Source organism: Suricata suricatta, chromosome 4, assembly GCF_006229205.1.
Source record: "Suricata suricatta isolate VVHF042 chromosome 4, meerkat_22Aug2017_6uvM2_HiC, whole genome shotgun sequence".
Lineage (NCBI taxonomy): Eukaryota > Metazoa > Chordata > Mammalia > Carnivora > Herpestidae > Suricata > Suricata suricatta.
The window spans coordinates 64,083,753-64,105,927 of record NC_043703.1 but is presented as its reverse complement, the minus strand read 5'-3'; the positions used below and the strand labels follow the sequence as shown (position 1 = coordinate 64,105,927).

The following is a 22,175-nucleotide window of genomic DNA, read 5'->3' as shown; positions in this document are numbered from 1 at the left end:
TACCAAAATATTCACATCTTCTATTTGAGCACAGCTGAATAAGTGAAAACATATTGCACAATTAGCATTTGTCCTTATTTCCTTAAAATGTGATAAAGCTAATTTCACAACAGACTTTTTCCAATAAAACTTAGAGTTCCCTCAAAAGTTTCCGTCATCAAGGGAAGGGAAGAAAGGAACTAACACTTTTATCGAGAGAAGTGCTTACCGTGTCCGGCACTATGTATGATTTGCTTTATATAACTCTAATAATCTTTGTTACAACCTTGCAAGAGGGCTTACTTAACTCCATTTTACAGATGAGAAAATTAAGCCTCAGAGAAATGAAATAATTTCCTTAGTGTCCCATAGTCTGAATTTGAATCAGGACAGTCTAATTCTAAAAGTCATGTCTCTGGGTAAAATGGGTTACACTCACTCCAACTGTCTTACCCCTCCTTTTTCATTACACCACATTTTCTCTCAGTAGCCTATCTTCTAATTGGCACTTGCTTACCTTCTTCCCCTTTGAATCAATAATGCATAGAACTTTGGACCATGTGCTTTGTCCTATCCTGCACCTGAAATTTCCTGGAGAACATTCTTCTGCTAAGCATTCATTAAAAGCTTCTCCTCCCTGAACTTCTGTAATGCCACTCTTTTCCAGTTCTCCCTTCTCCCCTTCTCAATATTTTTCCTTTTCAGTTATCTTCACTGAATCACCTCCTCAGCTAACACCTTAAGTGTTAGTATTCTCTAGGGTTTGCTCCTCAATCCTGCTTTTCAGACCATGTATTTCTTTCTGAACTTTCACACTTTTACAACTTTAAAGGGACACTGATGACTCCATGATCTCTCTTTCTGAAAAGACAGCTTTCCATGGTCTAAAGCCATGTCCAGGTATTTGCTGACCACTCTCATCTATGTAATATAAACAACACTAACTCATTTCCTAACACTCCACCTAGTTCTGATTCTTACAGTGTTGGTTCACTATAATCACAGTTCAAGAGAAAAGCCTTTACTCATCCTCCAATCCCAATCCTCTCCCAGTCTCACCCCAGCATCCAAGTGCTCATGTAATCCACATTCCTAAATATCTCTTAAATCTGTTACATTGGGTCCATCCCCATATACTACTGCCCAAGTTGAACAACTCACCTTCCGTTACTTGGACTGCTATACTTCAAAAGCTTCCGTCACATATAAAAAGGTTCACATGCATACAAAGTCATTTGTTATCAAGGCCCTGCTTATAGTTCCAGTCTTATCTCCCATCACCTCTTTTATTTACTCCAGACCTACTAAACTAACTGTAGACCTGGGGTGTTTTAGATTGATCCAGAGGGATTCTATCATTCTTTGAAAATATGCGTATACCATAATCTAAATATTTCACTCAATATACGCTAGAGCAGTGATTCTCAAACTTCGGCATATATCTGAATTACCTTAAGAGTTAACAAAGAACTCAGAAGTGGCAAGCTGACTGAAGGATAGGGTTGGCGTTTGCATTTTTATGAAGTTGCCTATGCGACTCTGTTACCTACCATAGTTTGAGGACCACTGACCTGGAGTAAGGCCAGCAAACTACAGCCTGAAGACCAAATCCAACCATAGCCTGTTTTTATAAGATAAGATTGTCAGAATAAAACCCAACTATTCATTTAGGTATTATCTATGGCTCCTTTCACACTACGATTGCAGCAGCAAACAGAGACCATATGGCCTGAAAAGCAGAGAGTATTAGACAAGTTACCTGCCTCTAGAGGAGCACTTTATGCCAGGAGACATGTATTAAGTCTGTTCCCTGTGACAATGTTTGTCACAGTGAGATTTTGAAAAATCCACATGTACATAAATAGGGATACAAATAAAGATCTATAGATATAAAATGGAATACTATGTAGCAAACAACATTTACCAAATCTTTATGTATTAACAGGGACAGAATTTTTAAAAAGTATTATATGTGCAACATGATATTTTTATATGCATTTTTTAGATACAATATCTGCAGATACAATATCTGTTTAAAAATAAATTGGAATGATGTATACCAAGTTCATGATAGTACTGACATATAAGGAGGAAGCAAAGGGAAAGAGACAGAGAGAGAAACAAAAGGGCTTTTGACTCTATAATTTTTTCATTAAAATACTGAAATCAAAAACTGACAAAAAAAACCTAAAGATTTACTAATACTAAAATATATTGTCTGCCATATTATCCTCTGTGGGTTTTATTTTACTCAAAATTAAAACCACAAATAACCTAAAATATTCAAATACAGGGAAAGGGAACTGAACATTAATAATCCAATGCAATGGAAAATAATATAGCTTTCAAAAATATGCATGAAGAAAATATAACATAAGAAAGTCATTGGTTTAATTGTCCATGATTAGTACAGGATACAATATTGTCCACAAAGTAAGGTTAAAATTATAAAATACATATTTTAGAAGTGCTATCCTTATATTCTGGTTTCTTTTCAGACCGAATAAATCTCTTACCTTTTACTAAAAAAAAATTAAAAAAAATAAAGTGCTATCCTTATTTGTTCCTTTGGTGGGGTCCATTTATTTGTTGGGTTGTAATTTTAATTTTTTAATGTTTATTTTTGAGAGAGAGAGAGATAAAGCACGAATGAGGGCAGGGCAAAGAGAGACAGAAACACAGAATCCAAAGCAGGCTCTAAGCTCCAAGCTGTTAGCACAGACCATGACATGGGGTCTGAGCTCAAGAACTGTGAGATCATGACCTGAGCTGAAGTTGGATACTTAACCAACTGAGCCACCCAGGCACCCCAGGTTATAATTTTTTATCAATACTCATGCATGGAAAACTTTTAAAAAAGAGGCAACAGTAGATATGTTTGACTTAATATTTATCTTTGTCTTTTATTTTATGAATACTATTAAATGAATACAAACTACTTTAGAATGAATGGTATTCATTGAAAATGATCTTGTGTGGCACATAGAGCTAACTGCATAACTGATAGGCATTCTCCCCTTCTTCCTACTACTATGCTCAGTAAAACACTAAGTTTCCCAGTTTTCCTTGTAGATACAGGAGGCCATATGATGCAGTGCCAACCAATGAGATGTAAGGAGAGACAATGGGTGTAGCACGCTGGAAAATACTTTGAAACAAAGCAAACTTGACTGGCCTTCACTTTTGCACTTTTCCCTTCATCTACTTCTTTTCTTGAAAGAGAAGGTGAAGCAGATGAGAATGTGAAGCAGCCATCTTATGAGCATGCTGGACAAAAGCCACTCATTAAAGGACCACCGAGTGGAGAGTCAAGTCAAGAGCCTGGAGGAGCCATTATACCACCCCCAACAGCATCCCTCTAACACTTCCTGTTACATGAGAAAACAAAACCAAACACCTTACTGGTTTATGCTTTCCTTTTACGTGCAACCAAATGTAACCCATTACTGAAATACTTTGCCAAAATTAAATTCTAACAAACTATACTGCTGAAGGGCACTTTAAAGATTACCTAATCTATACTACCTGTGGGTGAGAAAAATAATCTTCAAAAAGGTTGAGGGCTTGACCAATCTGTATCGGAACAAGGACCAGAACTTCATTCTCACTTAAGTGAATACTTTTTCTAAAATACTAAAATCAAGTCCACTTTAATGATCCAATTTGGAAATTATTTACTTAATATTTTATATTTCTTTTCCAAAGGATAACATTTTTTTAAATGACATATATACTGGTCACAAATGAGTATTGTGAGTATTTGCCCATACACAAACCTGCAATTTGAAGTTAGTCAAAATTAGTATTCAAACTGACATCAGTTTCTTAAGTTAGGTCTGTATTGGTTACTCCTAAAGACTAAACAATCTACAACAAATATAAAGAATCAGTAAATTTACGAATAGCGTTTGAATTCATAGTCTATCCCCCCTCAAAAAAAACAATTTAAACCCTTTTCTCCGATTATCAACCTACTAGAAAACCAACAATGTCTGCGTTTCATAAAGAATATTGTTTTTATATAAAGAATAAGACTGAATATATTATCATTTATCCTTGGATAAGAGATTTTGTCATTGGATCCTGGATTTTTGGATCCCAATGCTTTTTGCTCAGTAGTTGGCTACTTCCACCACCAGGTCCTTGGCTAGACTCCTAATCCCCTGCTGTTCAGGCTGACTCCTCCCGGATTCCATGTGTAAGAAAACCCAAATACTCAAGCATGCAGGGCATCTGCCTCCAAGACAGAGAGAATCAGTTCCTCAAGAGCCTGAACTTTCATTATCTTTCCTTTCTACTTGGTACATGGCCCTACTCTTGGTTCTTCTAAAACTTCTTTAATCCTTTACTGAAGAGAAATAAAATTCTCTGTCTCCAGAGCTAAACCTCTTAGAAAACCACATTTTCCCCCAAGAATAACGCAAACTCATCAAAGGGAAGAAATGTATTTTTTGTCAATATGAGTATGTTACGGTCTGAGGCACCCGTCAGAAAGCCAATCAAAGGCCTCTCAGATTTGCTATACAGCTTTGTACCATGTCACACTAGCACCGGCCGCTACTCTCCACAAGGCTGGTGATACCCGACTTCTTCAGCTAATACTGAGGATAAGTTATCAAGAAACAGGGAGCCAGAATATTTTATGTTCTGTAGGTAGTATTTTATATTCCATAGGTAGAATTAAAATTCTATCTACAGTTAAGAAAGACAAGGCTTAAAAGAGCCCTTGCAGCAATTTCTCAATACCACAAGATGGGGATATGACTCTATGGTAGGGGAAAAAATGTTATTTTCCTGACTTTCCAAGACATAAAAATAAAGGTATTTCTGGGTTGAAAATAACAGAGGTATACAGATTAGATTATTTCTTCCCTGATTCATTATTTAAAAAAATACAAGATTTTTCTGTATTTGTCACTGAAGGTCTACAGTTATTCAAACAAACAGCAGTCTCCATAAATGCTCTGGTCCCCAGGACCTCTGTGAATATAGCAGTCAGTGTAGTGCTCTGTGTAACACTATTAAAAACCATGTTATTTCTGATCAGTGGCAGGTGGCATAGTATGGTGTAGTCAAATGGGTATAGGTTTTTTAGAGAAAGAAAATCGACTTCCACATTTCCAGACTGTGTGATTTTGAGCAAATCACTTAATCATTTTTTTGGTTTTTGTTTTGAGAGTAGGAGAGAGAAAGAGTGAGAGAGCACAGGGGAAAGGGGTTGGCTCTACACTCAATATGGAGCCTGATACAGGGCTTGATCCCATGACCCTGGGATCATGACCTGAGCTGAAATCTAGAGTTGGACTCAAACGACTGAGCCACTCAGGCACCCCTCACTTCATTGTTTTAAGCTTAACGTCACATGTATTAAAGGGAATGATATTAAATTTTATTTCATGGAGTGTTGTAATCCTGCCAATTTAGGTGAGTATTATATTTTCATTTTCATATTAGGTACCCTTGATTTTTAGTAAGATTTCCATGTTTTTTTGAATATCCTTTAAGGAAAAATGCAGCATGAATTATAAAGAAAAGGCATGCTCTAGACCCAGCAAAAGTCATACTTCAGATCTTCTCTACATTTTAAAGGATAAACATTTAAATCAGTGAACAACAAATAAATGTACTTTGTATAATATAAAACATATAAATTTAAGTAATTTATCAGGAGGAAAGGATGTTATTAGGGCTGCCCCCCAAAAAAGTAGGCAGATCAGCTCAATGAGGTTTCCTTCATGTTATAGGGTAATTTTGTGGGTTCTCTGTTGGATTTTATACATATTGTGTGTGTGTGTGTTCATATATACATACATACATGTATATGTATATTCCAGAGGAAATAGAATGCAAATGTTTTTAGATAGTGTAAGATCTGGATTTCTGTGTTTCATAGGTTTTTTTAGGTTACAGGAAATAAACACACTTGGTTTTCACCCAGACTGAATACTGAAATTCTTTTTCTTCCATTTTGGTTATACCTGCAAACCTGCCCAACTTTATAAGGTGGACATTATGTTGAAAGCTTTGCCACAGGATTCTTTCCTTTCTAGGAACAGTTCCATTGAACAAAATATTTTATTTGGAACTTGCTACAGTCTTTAAATGTTTTGGGGAATCTGTCTTAAAAAGAAAATACATCATTTCTTTCTTTCAATTACTCTTATTTAACCAGATTTGACTCACCACTGATATTTTTTCATAGACACAAATGGAAGACAATCTATCTACAATAAAACAAATATGAACAATTAATATCCTATCACTTTTAAATCAACTTAAAAAACATATAGATAGATAGATAGATAGATAGCTAGATAGCTAGATAGCTAGATAGATAGAGATAGATAGAGATAGAGGTGCTTCTGTACCTGAAGGATTTCCACAGATTTTTTCCATTTTGTCTTCTAGAGAGACAATTTGCTTTTCTAGTTGATCATTCAGTTCAAGTTGTGTCTCACAACAAACTCCATTCACCACCTGAATGAAAAAGGAGGGAAAATCAAGATCACTTTGCCACCTCTCATTTATTCATTAAAATGCTATTAGTTGGCTCAATCTTACTGTACTTGACTTTGTTAGCAATGTAGATGAACTAGAGTGAACTAATTTTTTGTTTCATTTTCATTTATTTTTGAGAGAGAAAGACAGAGTGAGAGCCAAGGGCTGGGGGTGGAGAACAGAGAGAGGGGGAGACACAGAATCTGAAGCTGGCTCCAGGCTCTGAGCTGTCAGCTCAGCTGGAGCTGGGCTCCGGCACATGAACCGCAAGATCATGACCTGAGCCAAAGTTAGACACTTAACCAACTGAGCCACCTAGGCACCCCTAGAGTGAACTAATTTTTCAGCATGCATTTCTCTGTTAGGTAGGATCTTTCAGATTACAGACAGTAGATTCACAGTCAGATTACCACCCAGCCAGACCTCACTAGGAATAATGTGATTCCTGGTCTTCTCACTCCCTATCTCCAAGGAATTCTATGAGAGGGACTATCAGGAACATGTTGCTTCTATAGAAGCTTGAAATATCCACACATAATAGCCTAAATGATACTAGTCTTCCGTCCAATGTCATGTTTATAGTCTTTGCTTTGCAAACAAATTCTGAACTCTGTTTGTTATGTGTAACGTACACAATGCCTTACATGTATTAAGTAATTATTCCTCATTAAAAAAAAACTTAGTTATCTATTTTACATACAAGGAAACCAAAGCTCAGAGATGTCAAATAACATTCTTAAGATGACAAAGCTAATAGATGGGGGACTGGGTTTTATCTGACTTGAAAGTGTACCCTCTTTTTTTGAGAGAGAGCAAGCAACCGGGAGGGGGCACAGGGAAAGAGGATCCTAAGCAGGCTCCACACCCAGTACAGAGCCCGACATGGGGCTCTATCTCATGACCGTGAGATTATGACCTGAGCTAAAATCAAGCGTCAGACACTTAAATGTCTGAGCCACTCAGGTACCCCACAAGTGCATCCTCTTAACTGCTATGCAAATACATGTAGCTGCCTATTCAGGCATCTTCCCTTATTCTTAAACAGGTTTATTTCACCAAAATCCTTTGGCTATGAAGGCGAAGACATTTGTCTTATTGCTATAGGAGAGGAGGAGAATACAGCCTAGAATTAAAACATCTTTGGTTGGCTTTAAGGCCCAAAACTAATTTTATTTTAACTTCAAAGTCACACTTCATAGAGAGGAAAAAAAGATAGCTTGCTTTACATAGATGAGGCAATTTCTGTTCCATAATAGTTGACGGAGGAGGTTAAGCAGCAAGAGCACGAGCACATATCACTGGCCTCGGCCTCCTCAACCTGGCCACAGGTCTCCCTTAGCGCCTCATCTCTAACGTTCCAAAGACGAGCAGGGCCGTCCTCCCCAACTGAAGCCAGAAGTCATTAATCCAAATGCTTTAGGGAACAAGAAAAGAGAAGTCTGAAGAGAAGGCTGAAAGAGAAGAGAGACTGAGGATTTATCCAAAAGATACCACTGAGTCCAAACAGATGGAATTATCTGTATAATTGACTAGCTGAAGTTCTCTTTGTAATTCGACCCCTTTCCCCACCATGAGAATGGAGGCTTCAGAGCAAAACCAGAGCAGTGACCAAAAAATTAAGAATGTAATTCTCTTTAACACATCTGACTATAGTTTATAAATGTTTGCCTCCACTTTAAAATATACTGATCTAGAAATCCTCAAATATAAGTAAGCCTAATGGTATACTACCATGTATTAATAAGTGCAAGGCCTTAAAGGTAATGATGTCAATATTCACAACCCCCAGTGTGGTGAACTGACCTCAAACGTACACACTCGAACGTTTAAGTCCTTCGGTGTACGCAGATGGCTGTGTTGTAGGGGACAAAAGACAAAGAGAAAGCGTGATGACTGTGGAATTAAAGGGCAAAATTTTAAAACAGTAGTGTCTATTAAAAAATGAAAAAATGGTCTTTATGCAACTGTAGGGTCACATTGGACTTTCATGGGAGTTTGGCACTTTTGCCTTTGTGGGCCTCTTTCTCCATTAAAAAAAATACTAAAAATTCTATTTGACTACTATGTTGGTATAAAGACAAATATAATGCAAACTGGATCATATTAAATTTTTTCTTCTGATTTTTAAAATAAAATATCTCATTGGCCTCTAAAGGTATCATCAAGGGACCTTAATAATGTGTCTACTGTGCCTAATGGATAAGTCAGTCAGAGAAAGTATGAAAGCAAGCTTGGCTAGTTCTAGGTCAACTTCTTAATAAAGAGTACAAATTAATCTGTTCGGAGGAAAGAATACTCTGTTCTTAAGCTGTCTAGACTACTGGGTAATCACTGGGACTGATGTCCAGACTTAATTTGGAATACTTTTGTTTGAGTTTTGCAATGAGTTCATATCTAAACCTAATTTATCCTACTTGCACTAAGTATTGCCACTTTGCCAAAGCTGACCTGACAGTGTATTCATTGCTGTTTTGATCTTGCTATGAGAAGGAAGACACATAAAACAGGAGAATCTATTTTAGAAAAATCTTAAGATGTGTGAACTAACAGGAGAATTTATTTTAGGAAAACCTTAAGATGTATAAACTGAGCCCAACTGATCAGTTACTGTTGTTGAACTGACAGGATATGAAAAGACAGACAGATCTATCAGTTAAATAAAACATTGATTTGTTCCAGGTCAATTATGTTCCTAACCCTGGGAAAATAGCATATACATTATTAACATTTAGTAATTAATAATTAATTAAAATCGAAGTGCATAAAAATGAGGACTATATAACTTACCAAAACCTGCAGCCATCACTGATTTACATGGCTAATACCAAAATGTGTTATAATTTCTGATTCCTTAACAAGTGGATGGAGGCCCACAAAACTGGAGATTAATTAAATTGGTTTCACAAAACAGCATTGGCTCCCACAAATCACATCAACTTCCTAATTATCAAGTATTCCCTTTTTCTAAAAAAGGACAACACTGATTATTTCTTTCCCTACCACATTTTCCTCTGTGATAACCCAAAAGTACCCAAAATATTAAGGTTTATAATTTTTGCATAACTCTTTGTCCCTCTTTAAAATGCAGTAACGTTGGGGTGCCTGGGTGGCTCAGTCGGTTGAGTGTCCAACTTCAGCTCAGGTCATGATCTCATGGCTGGTGAGTTCAAGCCCCACATCAGGCTCGCGCTCGCTCTCGCTCTCTCTCTCTCTCTCTCCCTTTCTCAAAAATAAGTAAACATTAAAAAATTATAAAAATTAAATAAAATGCAGTGATGTTTAAATAGCTTTTCAAATAAGAATAAGAGTAGCAGTTAAAAATAGCAATTTTGGGACGGTGCTTGAGTGGCTCAGTCAGTTGAGTGTCCAGCTCTTGATTTCAGCTCAGGTTATGATCCTGTGGTCATGGGATCAAGCCCTGTGTTGGGCTCTGCATCAAGTCTGAAGCCTGCTTGAGATTCTTTCTTTCTTTCTTTCTTTCTTTCTTTCTTTCTTTCTTTCTTTCTTTCTTTCTTTCTTTCCCTCTCTCTCTCTCTCTCTCTCTCTCTCTCTCCCCCGCTCTTCCCTTCTCCACCCTCTCAAATATTTTTTAGATAAAAAATAAAATACAATAAAAAATAGCAAGTTGTGATATTAAGGGAAGTTAAGAGACATCTGAAACTAACCCAAATAAGAGATGTGCTATCTTTGAGACAGCCACAATAAATTCAACATCAAGAAATATGCTTCCTAATGTTGAGCACAACAGCAGTCAATGTATCAAGGCATACAATACACGTATAATACACAAGTATTTAAAATACAGACTGCAGTGCCTGGGTGGCTCAGTCAGTTGGGTGTCCAACTTTGGCTTAGGTCGTCATAATATCCTGGTCCATGAGTTGAAGCCCAATGTCAGGCTCTGTGCTGACAACTCAGAGCCTGGAACCTGCTTGGATACTGCATCTCCCTCTCTCTGCCTCACTCCCGCTCATGCTCTGTCTCTCAAAAATAAATAAACATTTTTAAAAATAAGATAAAATAAAATACATACTATGAGGGATACCTAGGTGGTTCAGTTGGTTAAGCCTCTGACTTCAACTCAAGTCATGATCTCACAGTTTGTGAGTTTGAGCCCCACACTGAGTTCTCTGCTGTCAGCACAAGCCTGCTTTGGATTCCCTGGCTCCTTCTTTCTCTGCCCCTCCCCTGCTTTCCCTCTTTTTCTCTCTCAAAAATAAATACATACATACATACAAAAATACAAAATAAAATGCAGACTATGAGGATAAAAATTTAGCATAAACATTTGTGTTTCTTGGTAGAAAAATATCCTGAGGGAAACTTCCATGAACCATTGCTCCTTCAGTAACTCTAAAAACAAACAAAATATAAGCACTATTTTTTAAAGAAAAAATCAAATTGCTTTGTAATCTTAAAAAGGGATGTTGGCTAGGATCAGTACAAGAAAAAGCAAAATCAAACCAAAACAGAAACATTCTAGAAGTTCAATTCATGATCAGTTTTTTATGAACTGACCTTGGAAGAGGAAGCTCATAAAGCAAGAGAAAATTGGTGAAACCCCATCTGTTAAATATGGATTTCTTTTTTTGGCCTAAGAGAGAGAGCAGTGTTAACAAAAAGCCTCACTAAGCAACAATGCCAAATAATACATTTTAAAGTGTTGAAAAGAACACAGTTGAATTGGTTGAAACTTGACCCTACATAGATTTTAATAATTCAGTCAAGTTTAATTGTGTCGGTCATTGTATTTATAATGACAACAGTGATGAAGTTATGTTGAATTGAAAAGACTTTGTAAAGTAAGAAAACGTTAACAAGGAAAGGAAAAAGCCGAATATTTAGCACTGTACTAAGCACTAGGGATACAAAAATAAGAGAGACACAGTCCCAGCAATCAACTAGCATTAGGACAAATGGTGGTGGGAGTGGGGGAGATGTACAGCCAGAACGTTTGAGACTATTGGTTAAGTGGATGCGATGGAACGCACGACAGGACATCCAATATGGAAGGTGGCACAAGCCACTGAGAGATAGCGAGGTCAAGACTGAAGAGGGTCAGGAAATGCTCTTGGGGGAAATGACGCCTGTTCCAAGACAGAGGAAGTGAGAAAGGATATGTAAGCAGCAAGAGCAGCATGAACAAAATTACCAATGTGTCAACAAAGGAGAGGATACAATGAGGGAAAAGTAGGACTAGTGAGTTTGAGTCATGTCTCCATCACTTACTAGCTTATTTATGTGATCTTGAGCAAGTTACCTATACTGCACCTCAATTTCTCATATTTTAGATATGAGAGGTGCTTGGGTATCTCAGTCAGTTAAACTTTGTCCAGTCTTGGTTTCGGCTTAGGTCATGATCTCACAATTCGTGAGACTGAGCTGTGAGTCAGGCTCAATGCTGAGGGCAAGAAGTCTGCTTGGGATTCTCTCTCCCTCTCTCTCTGCCCCACTCCTGCACACATACTCTGTCTCTCAAAATAAATAAATAAACATAAAAATAATAATAATAAAATAAAATAAGGATAACTGAAGTTCCTAAATCATAGGATATTGGGAGGATTCGTAAAATGTATAAAATACTTAGAACGGTGGAAGGCACACACAAAATGCTATAAGAGTTGTTGATATTGTCATTATTTTATTCTTCTTCTCCATCATCACTGTCATCAGCAGCAGCAATTTACCACAGAATTGTTCTCTAAAAGGGTAGCACTACATTGCTAACAGCAATGTATAAAGTTTTAATTTCACTTAAAACAAAACCAAACCAAAACTCTACTTCAACAGGCAACAAATTGTATGTTTTTCAATTCAATTCAAATTTCTCTGAAGAAAGAACAAGTTGGATATTTTCTATACTCATGAATTCTCTCTGTTCTACTCATATTTATCTACTGAGGACTTATTCTTTTTTTTCTAATTCAGTTGCAGAGGATATAAATGTAGTGAAAATATCCCTTTTGTCTATCATCTTGGCTACTAATGTGTTTCCCATATTTCTGTTTAACTTCTCATATGAATTTTTTTTAAGTCAAAAGAAAGGCATTTTTTTCTGAAGTCAAACCTAAACATATTTTCCTCTTAAACTAAGAAAGGCATTCCTTATCCATAAACAGATATATATATTTACCTATATTTTCTTATAACTAAAAAAATATTTAACCCCATAATGCATCTGGAAGGTTTTAGAATTAAGTAGAGAGTGAAAATCTAAAGGATTTTTTTTCTAAATGTTATACTGATTTTCCAAACAGAACTTATTGAATAATTCATCACTTTTCCTTCAGCTCCTTTAAAGGTCTACATAAATTCCACTAAAACATTATTGATAACTGGCTTGTTGATTCCAGTTCTCTGCCCAGAAGCCTCTTCCCAAACTTGGGCTGGCAGGGCCAGATAGCAATTAGAGAATGACAGCTTCTTGATTGTTATGGACTGAATGTTGCATCCCCTAAAATTTATATGTTGAAGCCCTAACCCCCATCTAACTTTATTTGGAAACGTTCACTGGGAGGAAGTGATAAAGGTTAAATGAGGTCAGAAGGGGTGGGGGTCTAACCTGATAGGGAAGGTACACTTCTAAGAAGAAGAAGAGATACAGAGCTCTCTGTCTCAACACAATGAGAAGGCAGGAAGTAGGCCCTCATTAGGATTCAAATTCGCCAGGACCTTAATCTTAGACTTCCCAGCCTCTAGAACTATGAGGAAATAAATCTGTTGTTTAAGTCACTCAATTTGTGATATTTTGTTATGGCAGCCAGAGCAGACTGAAACAATCATCTTTTGGTACTTTCCTATTTCAATGTATGGTTCAGGCTTTGTTTGTAATAATGCATTTCCCACAGGTTTCATAAATGAAAATGTTTTTCTCCTTTTTTCCATAAATAATTGGAAGAAATAATGGAAAATATGAAGTTAAATTAAATATAATCTGACTCTGAATTTCACACCATTATAATATGGTTTTAATAAACCAGAATCTTTCCTCCTCCCAAATTCATGTTTTTGAAGTCCTAACCCCCAGGACTCAGAATATGACTATAGAGAAAGGGCCTTGAAAAGAGGTAATTAAGGTAAAATGAGATCATACGGGCAGCCATAATCTAATATGATGGGTCTTAGGAGAGATTAGGATACAAACAGGTAGAGAGGGAAGACCACATGAAGACACAGGAAGATGGCCATCTACAAGCCAAGGAGAGAGGCCTCAGAGAAAACCACCTGACAACAGCTTCATCTTGGACTCAGCAAGGCATGTGCAAGGCTAAAGCTGCAAACTTTCTCAGTTCAATTTCACTTTATTCCAGGGTTTCTTTCCAGTGTAAAATCCCTTATGTTGAATAAGGTGAGAATTCTGGCTGAACTGTTATTATTGCCTTACACAGGTTCTGAATATCTTTTATCAAGGGTTTTGTCAGATATTTTATAGTTTGGGCTGAACTTGGAGCACAGTCATTTAGAAATCCTATTTTCAAACTGGTGTTGCTGGTGGGTTTTTTTTTTCTTGTCTTAAATAAATATTTCTTCCATTACTGTACCCAACCATTTCCTAATTCTTCACTAATATAGTAGTTTTCCAATTGATCCTGTGGAAAATTCTGGATATCAAATTATAAAAGCTGAAAATTATAATTGTTTTATCTCTTCCTAATAGCTACAACTCTTATGTCTGTTTCAGATTTGATTGCTTGACTGAAACTTGCAAAAATATTAAATTCTAATGGTAGCACCTGGCATTTTGGGGTTTTTATTTTCTCCATGAATAGGAATGCCTCTAGTGTTTCATCACTTAGTATTATGCCAGTTTAAGATAAACAGAAGTATTCTTTTGTATTAAAAAAAGGAAGAAAATTTGAATTTTATTAAAACGTTTTTAGCATTACTGAGATGAGTCTTAAAAAAACTATTTGGGGGCACCTGGGTGGCTCAGTCAGTTAAGCATCCGACTTCAGCTCAGGTCATGATCTCGCAGTTTGTGGGTTCGAGCCCCACGCTTGGGCTGTGCTGACAGCTCAGAGCCTGGAGCCTGCTTCAGATTCTGTGTCTCCCTCTCTCTCTGCCCCTCTCCCTTCATCTTCTGTTTCTCTCTGTCTCAATAATAAATAAACATCAAAAAAAATTTTTTAAACTATTTGATCTATCAATGTATTACTCAATAACCAAAAGGGCTTGGAGATAGAAACCAGCCTATAAATGAAGGCTCAAAGGAGCTCAAAGGGGAGGTCTGGGGTGGAGATGTAAATCTGTGTTGTCAGTATACAGGTGGGATTTAACAGTATATGATCAGAGGAGATCACTTAAGCGGTAGGTGCATGTAGCAAAGAAAAGTGAGAGGACTGAGCCCTGGGTAAGCCAAGTTTTCAGAATAATTATGATGAAGAGAAATAAGGAGTGGACAGTAGGTACAAAGAAAACCAAGAAAATGTAGTATCCCAGAAGCCAAGCGAGCAAAGGGTTTCAAAGATGGGGATCATCACTTGTGCCAATGCTGCTAAGTCGAGTAAGATGAGGACTGAGAGTTGACATTGGATTTAGCAAACTGGAAGTCACTGGAGACCTTGACAAGAGCAGTTTCAGTTGAATGGAGGTAAAACTTCTAATTAGAGTGAGTTCAAGAGACAACCAGACTATCATGATTGTGTTGGGCAAATCCAGTCCATTCCTATCCCTAGATGAGCAAATGTCCCAGAACTTCAGTAAATCAAATTTCTCTTCTCTAGATGAAAAGATATTGAGAAGAGAAACAAACTTAAGCATAAGTGGTAAAAGAAGCAGAGGCGAAGGGCGCAGGCTTTGATGCCAGAATTCCTGGATTCCAATACAGATCTAGTACTCACCACCTCATTAACCTTGAGAGAGATATTTAGGACCCATGGATCTCAGTTTTTTCATCTATTAAATGGGGTAACAGTACTTTTCTCAAAAGGTAGTTTCAATTTTTAAAATACACTTAAAGCTCTACACAAATACTGACTCTTCTCACTTTTTAAAAAAACTCACCTGAACATCTTCCTTCTTGTTCTTTGTCTTGTCACTAAGCTTTAAGATGAATTTCAAATTAAAACATAAATCACCTCTTTGCAGCACATATGCTAAAATATAAACCACTTTTTCTGCATATATTTCCTATGAATCCTAAAGGGCTTCAAGAGGCCACTATGAAAAGTGAAGCCCTTTGCAGTTGTATTTGCTATTCAGCCTAAAAAATGAATCCAGTTACAAGCCTGCTAGATTAAACAAGTATAAACAAGTTAAGAGTGGAAATAGAAACCACTCTTTTAAAGAGTTTTGCTGTACACAGTGAAATATGACAGTATAAAAGGAAATGTGGGGGCCAAAGGAGCTTTGCTATTTTTTTGACAAAATAAATTCAGCCCATTCATATGCTTTGGGAATGATCCAGGTGGTATGAGAAAGAAAGAGGACAATTGCTGGAGGCACGTCCTTGCAGGTGAGAGAAGATGGGTTCTATCACACAAGTGGAGGAATAACATTAGCTAAGAACACGCAGACGAACAGAAGGAAAGGAAGATGATGTGCAAAGCAGGCAGGTGCATAGCTTTCTTGGTAGAAACAGGTGGAAATCTTCTGATTCTATTTTCTCTTTGAAGGCAAGCTTATAGCTGACAGTGAGATGGGGAGAGAGGTGATAGAGATTTGGGGACAGTCGCAAGTATGAAATAATCACCTAAACAGATGTACCCAGGCACGTCTGGGTGGCTCAGTCAGTTAAGCATCTGGCCTCTGCTCAGGTCATGCTCTCACAGGTTGTGAGTTTGAGCCCCAAGGTGGGTTCTGTGCTGACAGCTCAGAGCCTGGAGGCTGCTTTGGATTCTGTGCCTCCCTCTCTCTCTCTGCTCCACTCCCTCTTGTCCTCTCTGTCTCTCAAAAATGAATAAACATTAAAAAAATTAAAAGATGTACCCATAGTTGTCACTTGTGCACGTATTTCTTTTATAATATTAAAAAGTAATAAATTTATTTTTTGAACTTTAATATTGCCCCATTGTCTTTAGGATCAATACAAATTCATTAGCATCATATTAAAGACTTTTCTTCCTTTGTCATCTTCGTAAACCTTAATCTCATCTCCTGTTATATTCTCGAACCCATCTATATTCCGTGTTTATCAATTATTTAAGAGTTCTCCTCAAATGGCATTATACTTAATGCTCCCTATGACAGATTGTATTTTCCAAAGATTACTGAAATAATATATCCCACCCCTATATTCTTCTGTACTGTGACCTTCTTAAGTACACTTTACTTCTACATGCCTTTGAATCTGTGACTGTTTTTGACCAAGAGAATATAGTGGAAATTACATTATACCAGTTCTGGGGGTAGCCCTTAAGTGGTCTGGCAGTTTCTGTCATTTGTGCCTTTTGAAATGCTTGCTGTTGGGAGACATCCTCTTGGGACCTGGCACCATGCCGTGAGAAGTCAAAGCTACAAGAGCCATAGGCAATCCCGCTGGGCTCCCAGCCAACAGCCAGCATCAGATGCTAGCCGTGTGAGTGAGTCATCGGGGGATGTTCAGCCCCGTGGAACATTCAGACGACCGACCTCCAGACATCTAACTGCAATCACAGGAGACTCCAACTACTAACTTCCCAGGTGAACCCAATCAATCCAAAAATTTGTGAGAGATAATTTGCTACTTCAGGCTCCTAGGTAGTTTGCCATGCAGCAACCGGAACTGTTCATGCTGATGTGGTGGACAGCAGCTGCCATAGCAACAGTATGGTGAGAGACAGAAGATCTAGGATGAAATGATATGCTATATGACCTTAGCAAGTTATTTATTACTAAATTCCTAAATTCTATTTTTCCATAAATGGGAATAATAACAACCACCTCACCTGACACAGTCCTGGCCTTAGTTAAAAAAGGAGTATACGTTTCTGACCCCTTCATCTCTGGCTATAGTTTTGGCCCACAGAGGAAAGAACTTTCCTGCCTATCATTTTACCTTTTATTTTTTTTTAAAGTAGGCTCCATGCCCAGCACGGTGCCCAACATGTGGCTTGAACTCAAGACCCTGAGATGAAGACCTGAGCTGAGAGAAAGAGTCAGATGCCCAGCCAACTCAGCCACCCAGGCACATCTACCTTTTCTTTTCATGCACACAAACCAGCCCCTCCCCATGAGAAGACTTGTTGGTAATACAATTTGTTGGGCTTACATTTTACTAGTGGGCATGGTTATTGCACTGCATGCGTATCTGTGAGTGTGATCCGTTTTGTCTGTAACTGGATAGAAGAGAAAATTCAGCTAGGCTTGCCACTTTAACTACTAGGTAAGTGCACTCACAGTCTCCCCACCACAGATACAGTTAGAGCTCAGAAATAGTTATATCCCAGATACGAAGACGTAGCAAGCTACTTCAGGCTTGGGACAGAGCAGTGTTCTCCAATTAAGCTTTAAAAGAGGCTTGGGTACTTAAGAAAAGTAGCATTTTACTTCTTATATAGTTACTAATATTTTATTCATGGTTTCCCTAATAGAAAAGTATAAATGGGTTTAAGAATCAAAGTCCACCCCATAAACCTAATATAATCCTACTGTTCTTTAGCATTCGGTTCAAGCACTACCTCCTCTGGAAAGGCTGTCTTTATGCCTTCACTCAAGTTGTGTTAGGTTCCCTTAACTAGGTTTCCATTTCTCCTTATGCAGAACTTACATCCCCTCTTGTATTCATATTTTAGTTTGATACTTTCTCCCAAAAGTCACTGAACCTTTTTTGAACAGGGAAAAGAAAAGTCTTCCATTCAATGTGTTGACATATGCCAGGGTCTCATATTTGTGGAATGAATTAATATCTTACATACATTTTAAGTTTTAAGGATATATGGGTATGTGGGTGTGCAGATGTGTGTGTGTGTGTGTGCTTGTGCACAACACTTGTCCCTTCTCCCACTTGCCCTGCCATTTTTCCAAGACAAATAGACAAAATCTAGATAAAGATTTTAAAGTTATAGCCAAATCCAGAAGGTATTAAGTTAAATAGAAAAGTTGTGGTATTTTATTATCTACCAAAAACAATAATGTATTGATGTCATGTAACAAAGGTTTGCTAACTAATGAACATTTTGAACTTGTAAGTAGATGAATAATTATACAGTAACAGGTTTGACATTGAAAATATTAGCTTTAAAACCTAATAATAAATAAATTATTATTAATGCTGCCAAAAAGTAGTGCTGAGATCTTGGTACTACTATTTCCTGTATTTAATTTAATGACAAATCATTTATGCAATATGTATTTTTGATTGCCTATAATGTCAAAGCATTGTGCTAAATGCTTACATACTACAGTGAATAAGTGAAATGAACAATAGCAGCAGCTTCCACTGAATGCTTATTAGCTGATGAAAAGTGCTTTACATGCTTTCCACTCAATCCTGGCAATAACCATATCAAGTATAATGATTCTTACGCCAACCTCAGAGTTGAGAAAACTGAAGCTTAGTGGTTCATTAACTTGCCCAAGATTAGGTACTTACGAAGTGATAAGAGCTGGGATTTGAATGTATGCAGGATTCCTCCTACGAACTGCCTCAGGGAATATGCACCCTGTCCTCAGAATGCTTAGGGTTTAGTATCAGACCAAGAAATAACCAAATAACTAAAACAGGGTGGTTGGAGCCACAATAGAGGAGAGCACAGGAGACTTTAGGACACACAGGAGAGTCTAAATCTTGTGGGGACTGCTGGTGGGACTGGAATTATTTTTTTTTAATACTTAAAATGTTTCAAAGGTTTAATACGAATTATAATAACGAGCACTTTTTTAAGTATACAGGAGAGGCATCATTTTTACAAAATGCCACCATTTCTTAAGTTCTTCTAAAGGGATGAAAGAGAAGCATATTGAACAAAACCTGTTATTTGAAACAGAAAAGCTGAATTTAGTGGAACATGAAAACCAAACATATAGTTTAGTAGTATAGTATACGCACACAGTACACTCCCTCTGATCTGACCCTAAAGACAGAAACCCCTACCTCAAAATCTATTTCTAATACCAAATGCTTAATCAAAAGAAGCAAGTGAATCTTTCCTATAAAACACGGTCACACTGGTTTTGTCACATCGACCTCAGGCTTCAGTTTTGAAGGGCGGAGCACACACAGGTGCCCTTCCTTGGGCAACGTGTACCTGAACCCTATACCCGCGCGAAAGTCCGCGCGCCGCCCTTCAACTCACTTCAGATGGATTTCTTCCAGTAACTCCTTCTCAAGGCGCTCGGTGCTCACACCGTCGAAGTTGGCGCCTCTTCCTTCCTCCAGAGTGTCAGATCAGAACCGTCCCACGCCCTTCCCCCTTACAGCTAAGACCACAAGACCTGAGGGGACAGACACCCAGAAGCTTGGGAAGGAGATGGTCACGAGCTGTCACCAAGATTTACTGACTCACAGCCCGCCCTCGGCGCCTCGCGCTGACGTCACGGGGCGTCGCCCGGGAGCCGGGGGCGGGGGGATTCCGAGCGGGAGCCGGAGCAGGGCGGGGGCTGCGCCGCGGACTGCAGCTGAAACCGAAGGAGGTCTCGCCGTCCCCGGAACACTTCGTCGAGAAAGGTTCCTCTAGTGCCCGAAGCCTGCGGCCTCATTCTTTTTCCCAAACTGGTGGAGGGGAGATGTGCACCAGCCACACGGCTGACTGCAAGGGAGCTCTGGCTCTGGTGCTCCGGTGCTGCCTTAAACACTGACCCATGCCCAGTGCACACTTCACTCTTTGTCAGGGAAATGCTGAATCCAAGAATGGCTGTGCCTTTCTATGCTTCCGTTTACCGAGTACCAGAGGCTCTGGTTAAGAGTGTCTGAGGAGGAGCAGACGCTGAGAAGGCACTGCCTGAACGCTGAGTTTCTAGTCCAGATTGTTCCATCTTTGAGTTTTGACAAATCTGGGAACTGACTGTCCATGGACATAGCTCAAAACGGCCCACTACAGCTTGAAATTACAAATGATATTTGTAATCACAAATTTTGTGGTTTAGTATTATCCTTGGCTCCCATCCATCTTTGACTAGAAAGATTGCACTGCCTGTACTTCTGACTCCTCTGGTGCATTTTCCATACCTTGAATCAGTTTGAGAAGTGTGAATATGAGACCTTGTTTTCTGACAGGAATCAGCACAAGTACTCTGGTAAAGAATGTATTTTGTTTACTGCTTCATCTTTAGTACTGAGGAGAGTTACCCTTAGTAGTTATGTACTGGTTATACTGATAGAAGGCCAATTTCAAAGATTTTTTTTTTAAGCATAAAAAGCACATGTGGTAAATGTTTGTTTCATGTGGTTGCTGCTTACCAGCGTATTTTTAGAAACTTGACAATTTATGGGGAAAATATAAACAGCAAAAGGTTTGGACCTATGGTCGCTACACTTAAAGTTTGTATAAAATAGAATGTTTCATTATATACATGCTGGAATTAAGGAAAGTCTTCAATTAGAAAATAGGTTTTAAAAGAGAAAAGAGGGGCGCCTGGGTGACTCAGTCGGTTAGGCATCCGATTTCGGCCCAGGTCATGATCTCTCGGTTTGTGGCTTGAGCCCCACATCGGGCTCTGTGCTGACAGCTCAGAGCCTGGAGCCTGTCTCCTGATTCTGTGTCTCCCTCTCTCTCTCTCTCTCTCAAAAACAAATTTTAAAAAATTTTTTAAAAAGAGAAAAGGGAGATTCTGGAAGTTTAAAAATCTCTATATTGGGGGATGTTTTAAGCATTGGGGGCAGTTTGAAATTGAATTGTTTGAATAGACCATAAATGTAGTGAGTAGCACATTTGACGGGTAACATGTTTAATGTCCAAAGGAACAACCCAGATTTGTAACCAAATGAAAATTTGAAGCATTTTGAAGAATCAGTTCAATTAATATCAGTTATGTACAAAGTGATTTGTAAGAGCTGCTAAATATGTTCACTGCATTAAAAATAAAAACCTACAGTTAATTTAAAAATAAGTGTAATATGAGGGGCACCTGGGTGCCAGTTGGTTGAGCTTCCAACTCTTGGTTTTGGCTCACTCATGATCCCATGGTTCATGGGTTCAAGCCCCTCCCTCCCCGCCTTCAGGCTCTGTGCTGACAGTGCAGAACTTGCTTGGGATTTTCTCTCTCCCTCTCTCTCTAGCCCTCTCCTGCTTGCTTGCTCTCTAAGATAAATATTTTAAAAAACAAAAAAAGAAGTGTGATATGAAGAATTCTGTCCATTAGTCATGTGGTATGGCAAATCCCGCACTCCCACTGCTGTGCTCAGCCTGGCACAGGTGGTGCAGGTTGCAGGTCTTCTCTCACTCACCAGTGTCTATTCTCTGCCTTAGTGGCTTTCTTCTTTCTTCCCTAGCCAGAATTCTCAGTGCTTTTATAAACGTTCCTGTAGACTCACAGGAGCGGGTGTGGGAGTGAGCGGGGGATGGTAGAGGGATAGTCATATATTATATATTCTTCCAAATCTTTAGGATTTACACCTAAACAACAGCTTTTGAAATATCAAAAGCCAAGAATTGATGTTTTTATTCTCTGGTTTCTTTGTAGAACCTCCTGCTTCTTTGGGTCAGGAGTGTCAAGAATTTTGTCCACCTGTAATGCTAGTTCCAGATCACTACTCTTCCATCTTCATGTAAAAACTCACTTCTCTGGTGCTGATGCATAGGGGCACATGTACCCCAATGTTTATAGCAGCGCTTCCAACA

The 22,175-nt window shown here is 38.3% G+C and overlaps 1 protein-coding gene across 1 annotated transcript in view; it reads right to left on the bottom strand.

Annotated features, from left to right (window-relative positions):
• The window catches only part of LOC115290593 (spermatogenesis- and oogenesis-specific basic helix-loop-helix-containing protein 2-like), a 115,345-nt gene extending 95,427 nt beyond the window's left edge, over positions 1-19,918 (bottom strand). Inside the window, exons 1-3 of the mRNA XM_029938473.1 lie at positions 19,692-19,918; positions 6,348-6,456; positions 6,163-6,203 (exon numbers count right to left, since the gene is read on the bottom strand). Coding sequence (XP_029794333.1) covers positions 6,163-6,203; positions 6,348-6,375 — 69 coding nt within the window. The 5' untranslated portion in view covers positions 6,376-6,456; positions 19,692-19,918. The remainder of the gene's footprint in view (positions 1-6,162; positions 6,204-6,347; positions 6,457-19,691) is intronic.
• Positions 19,919-22,175: the final 2,257 nt, after the last annotated feature.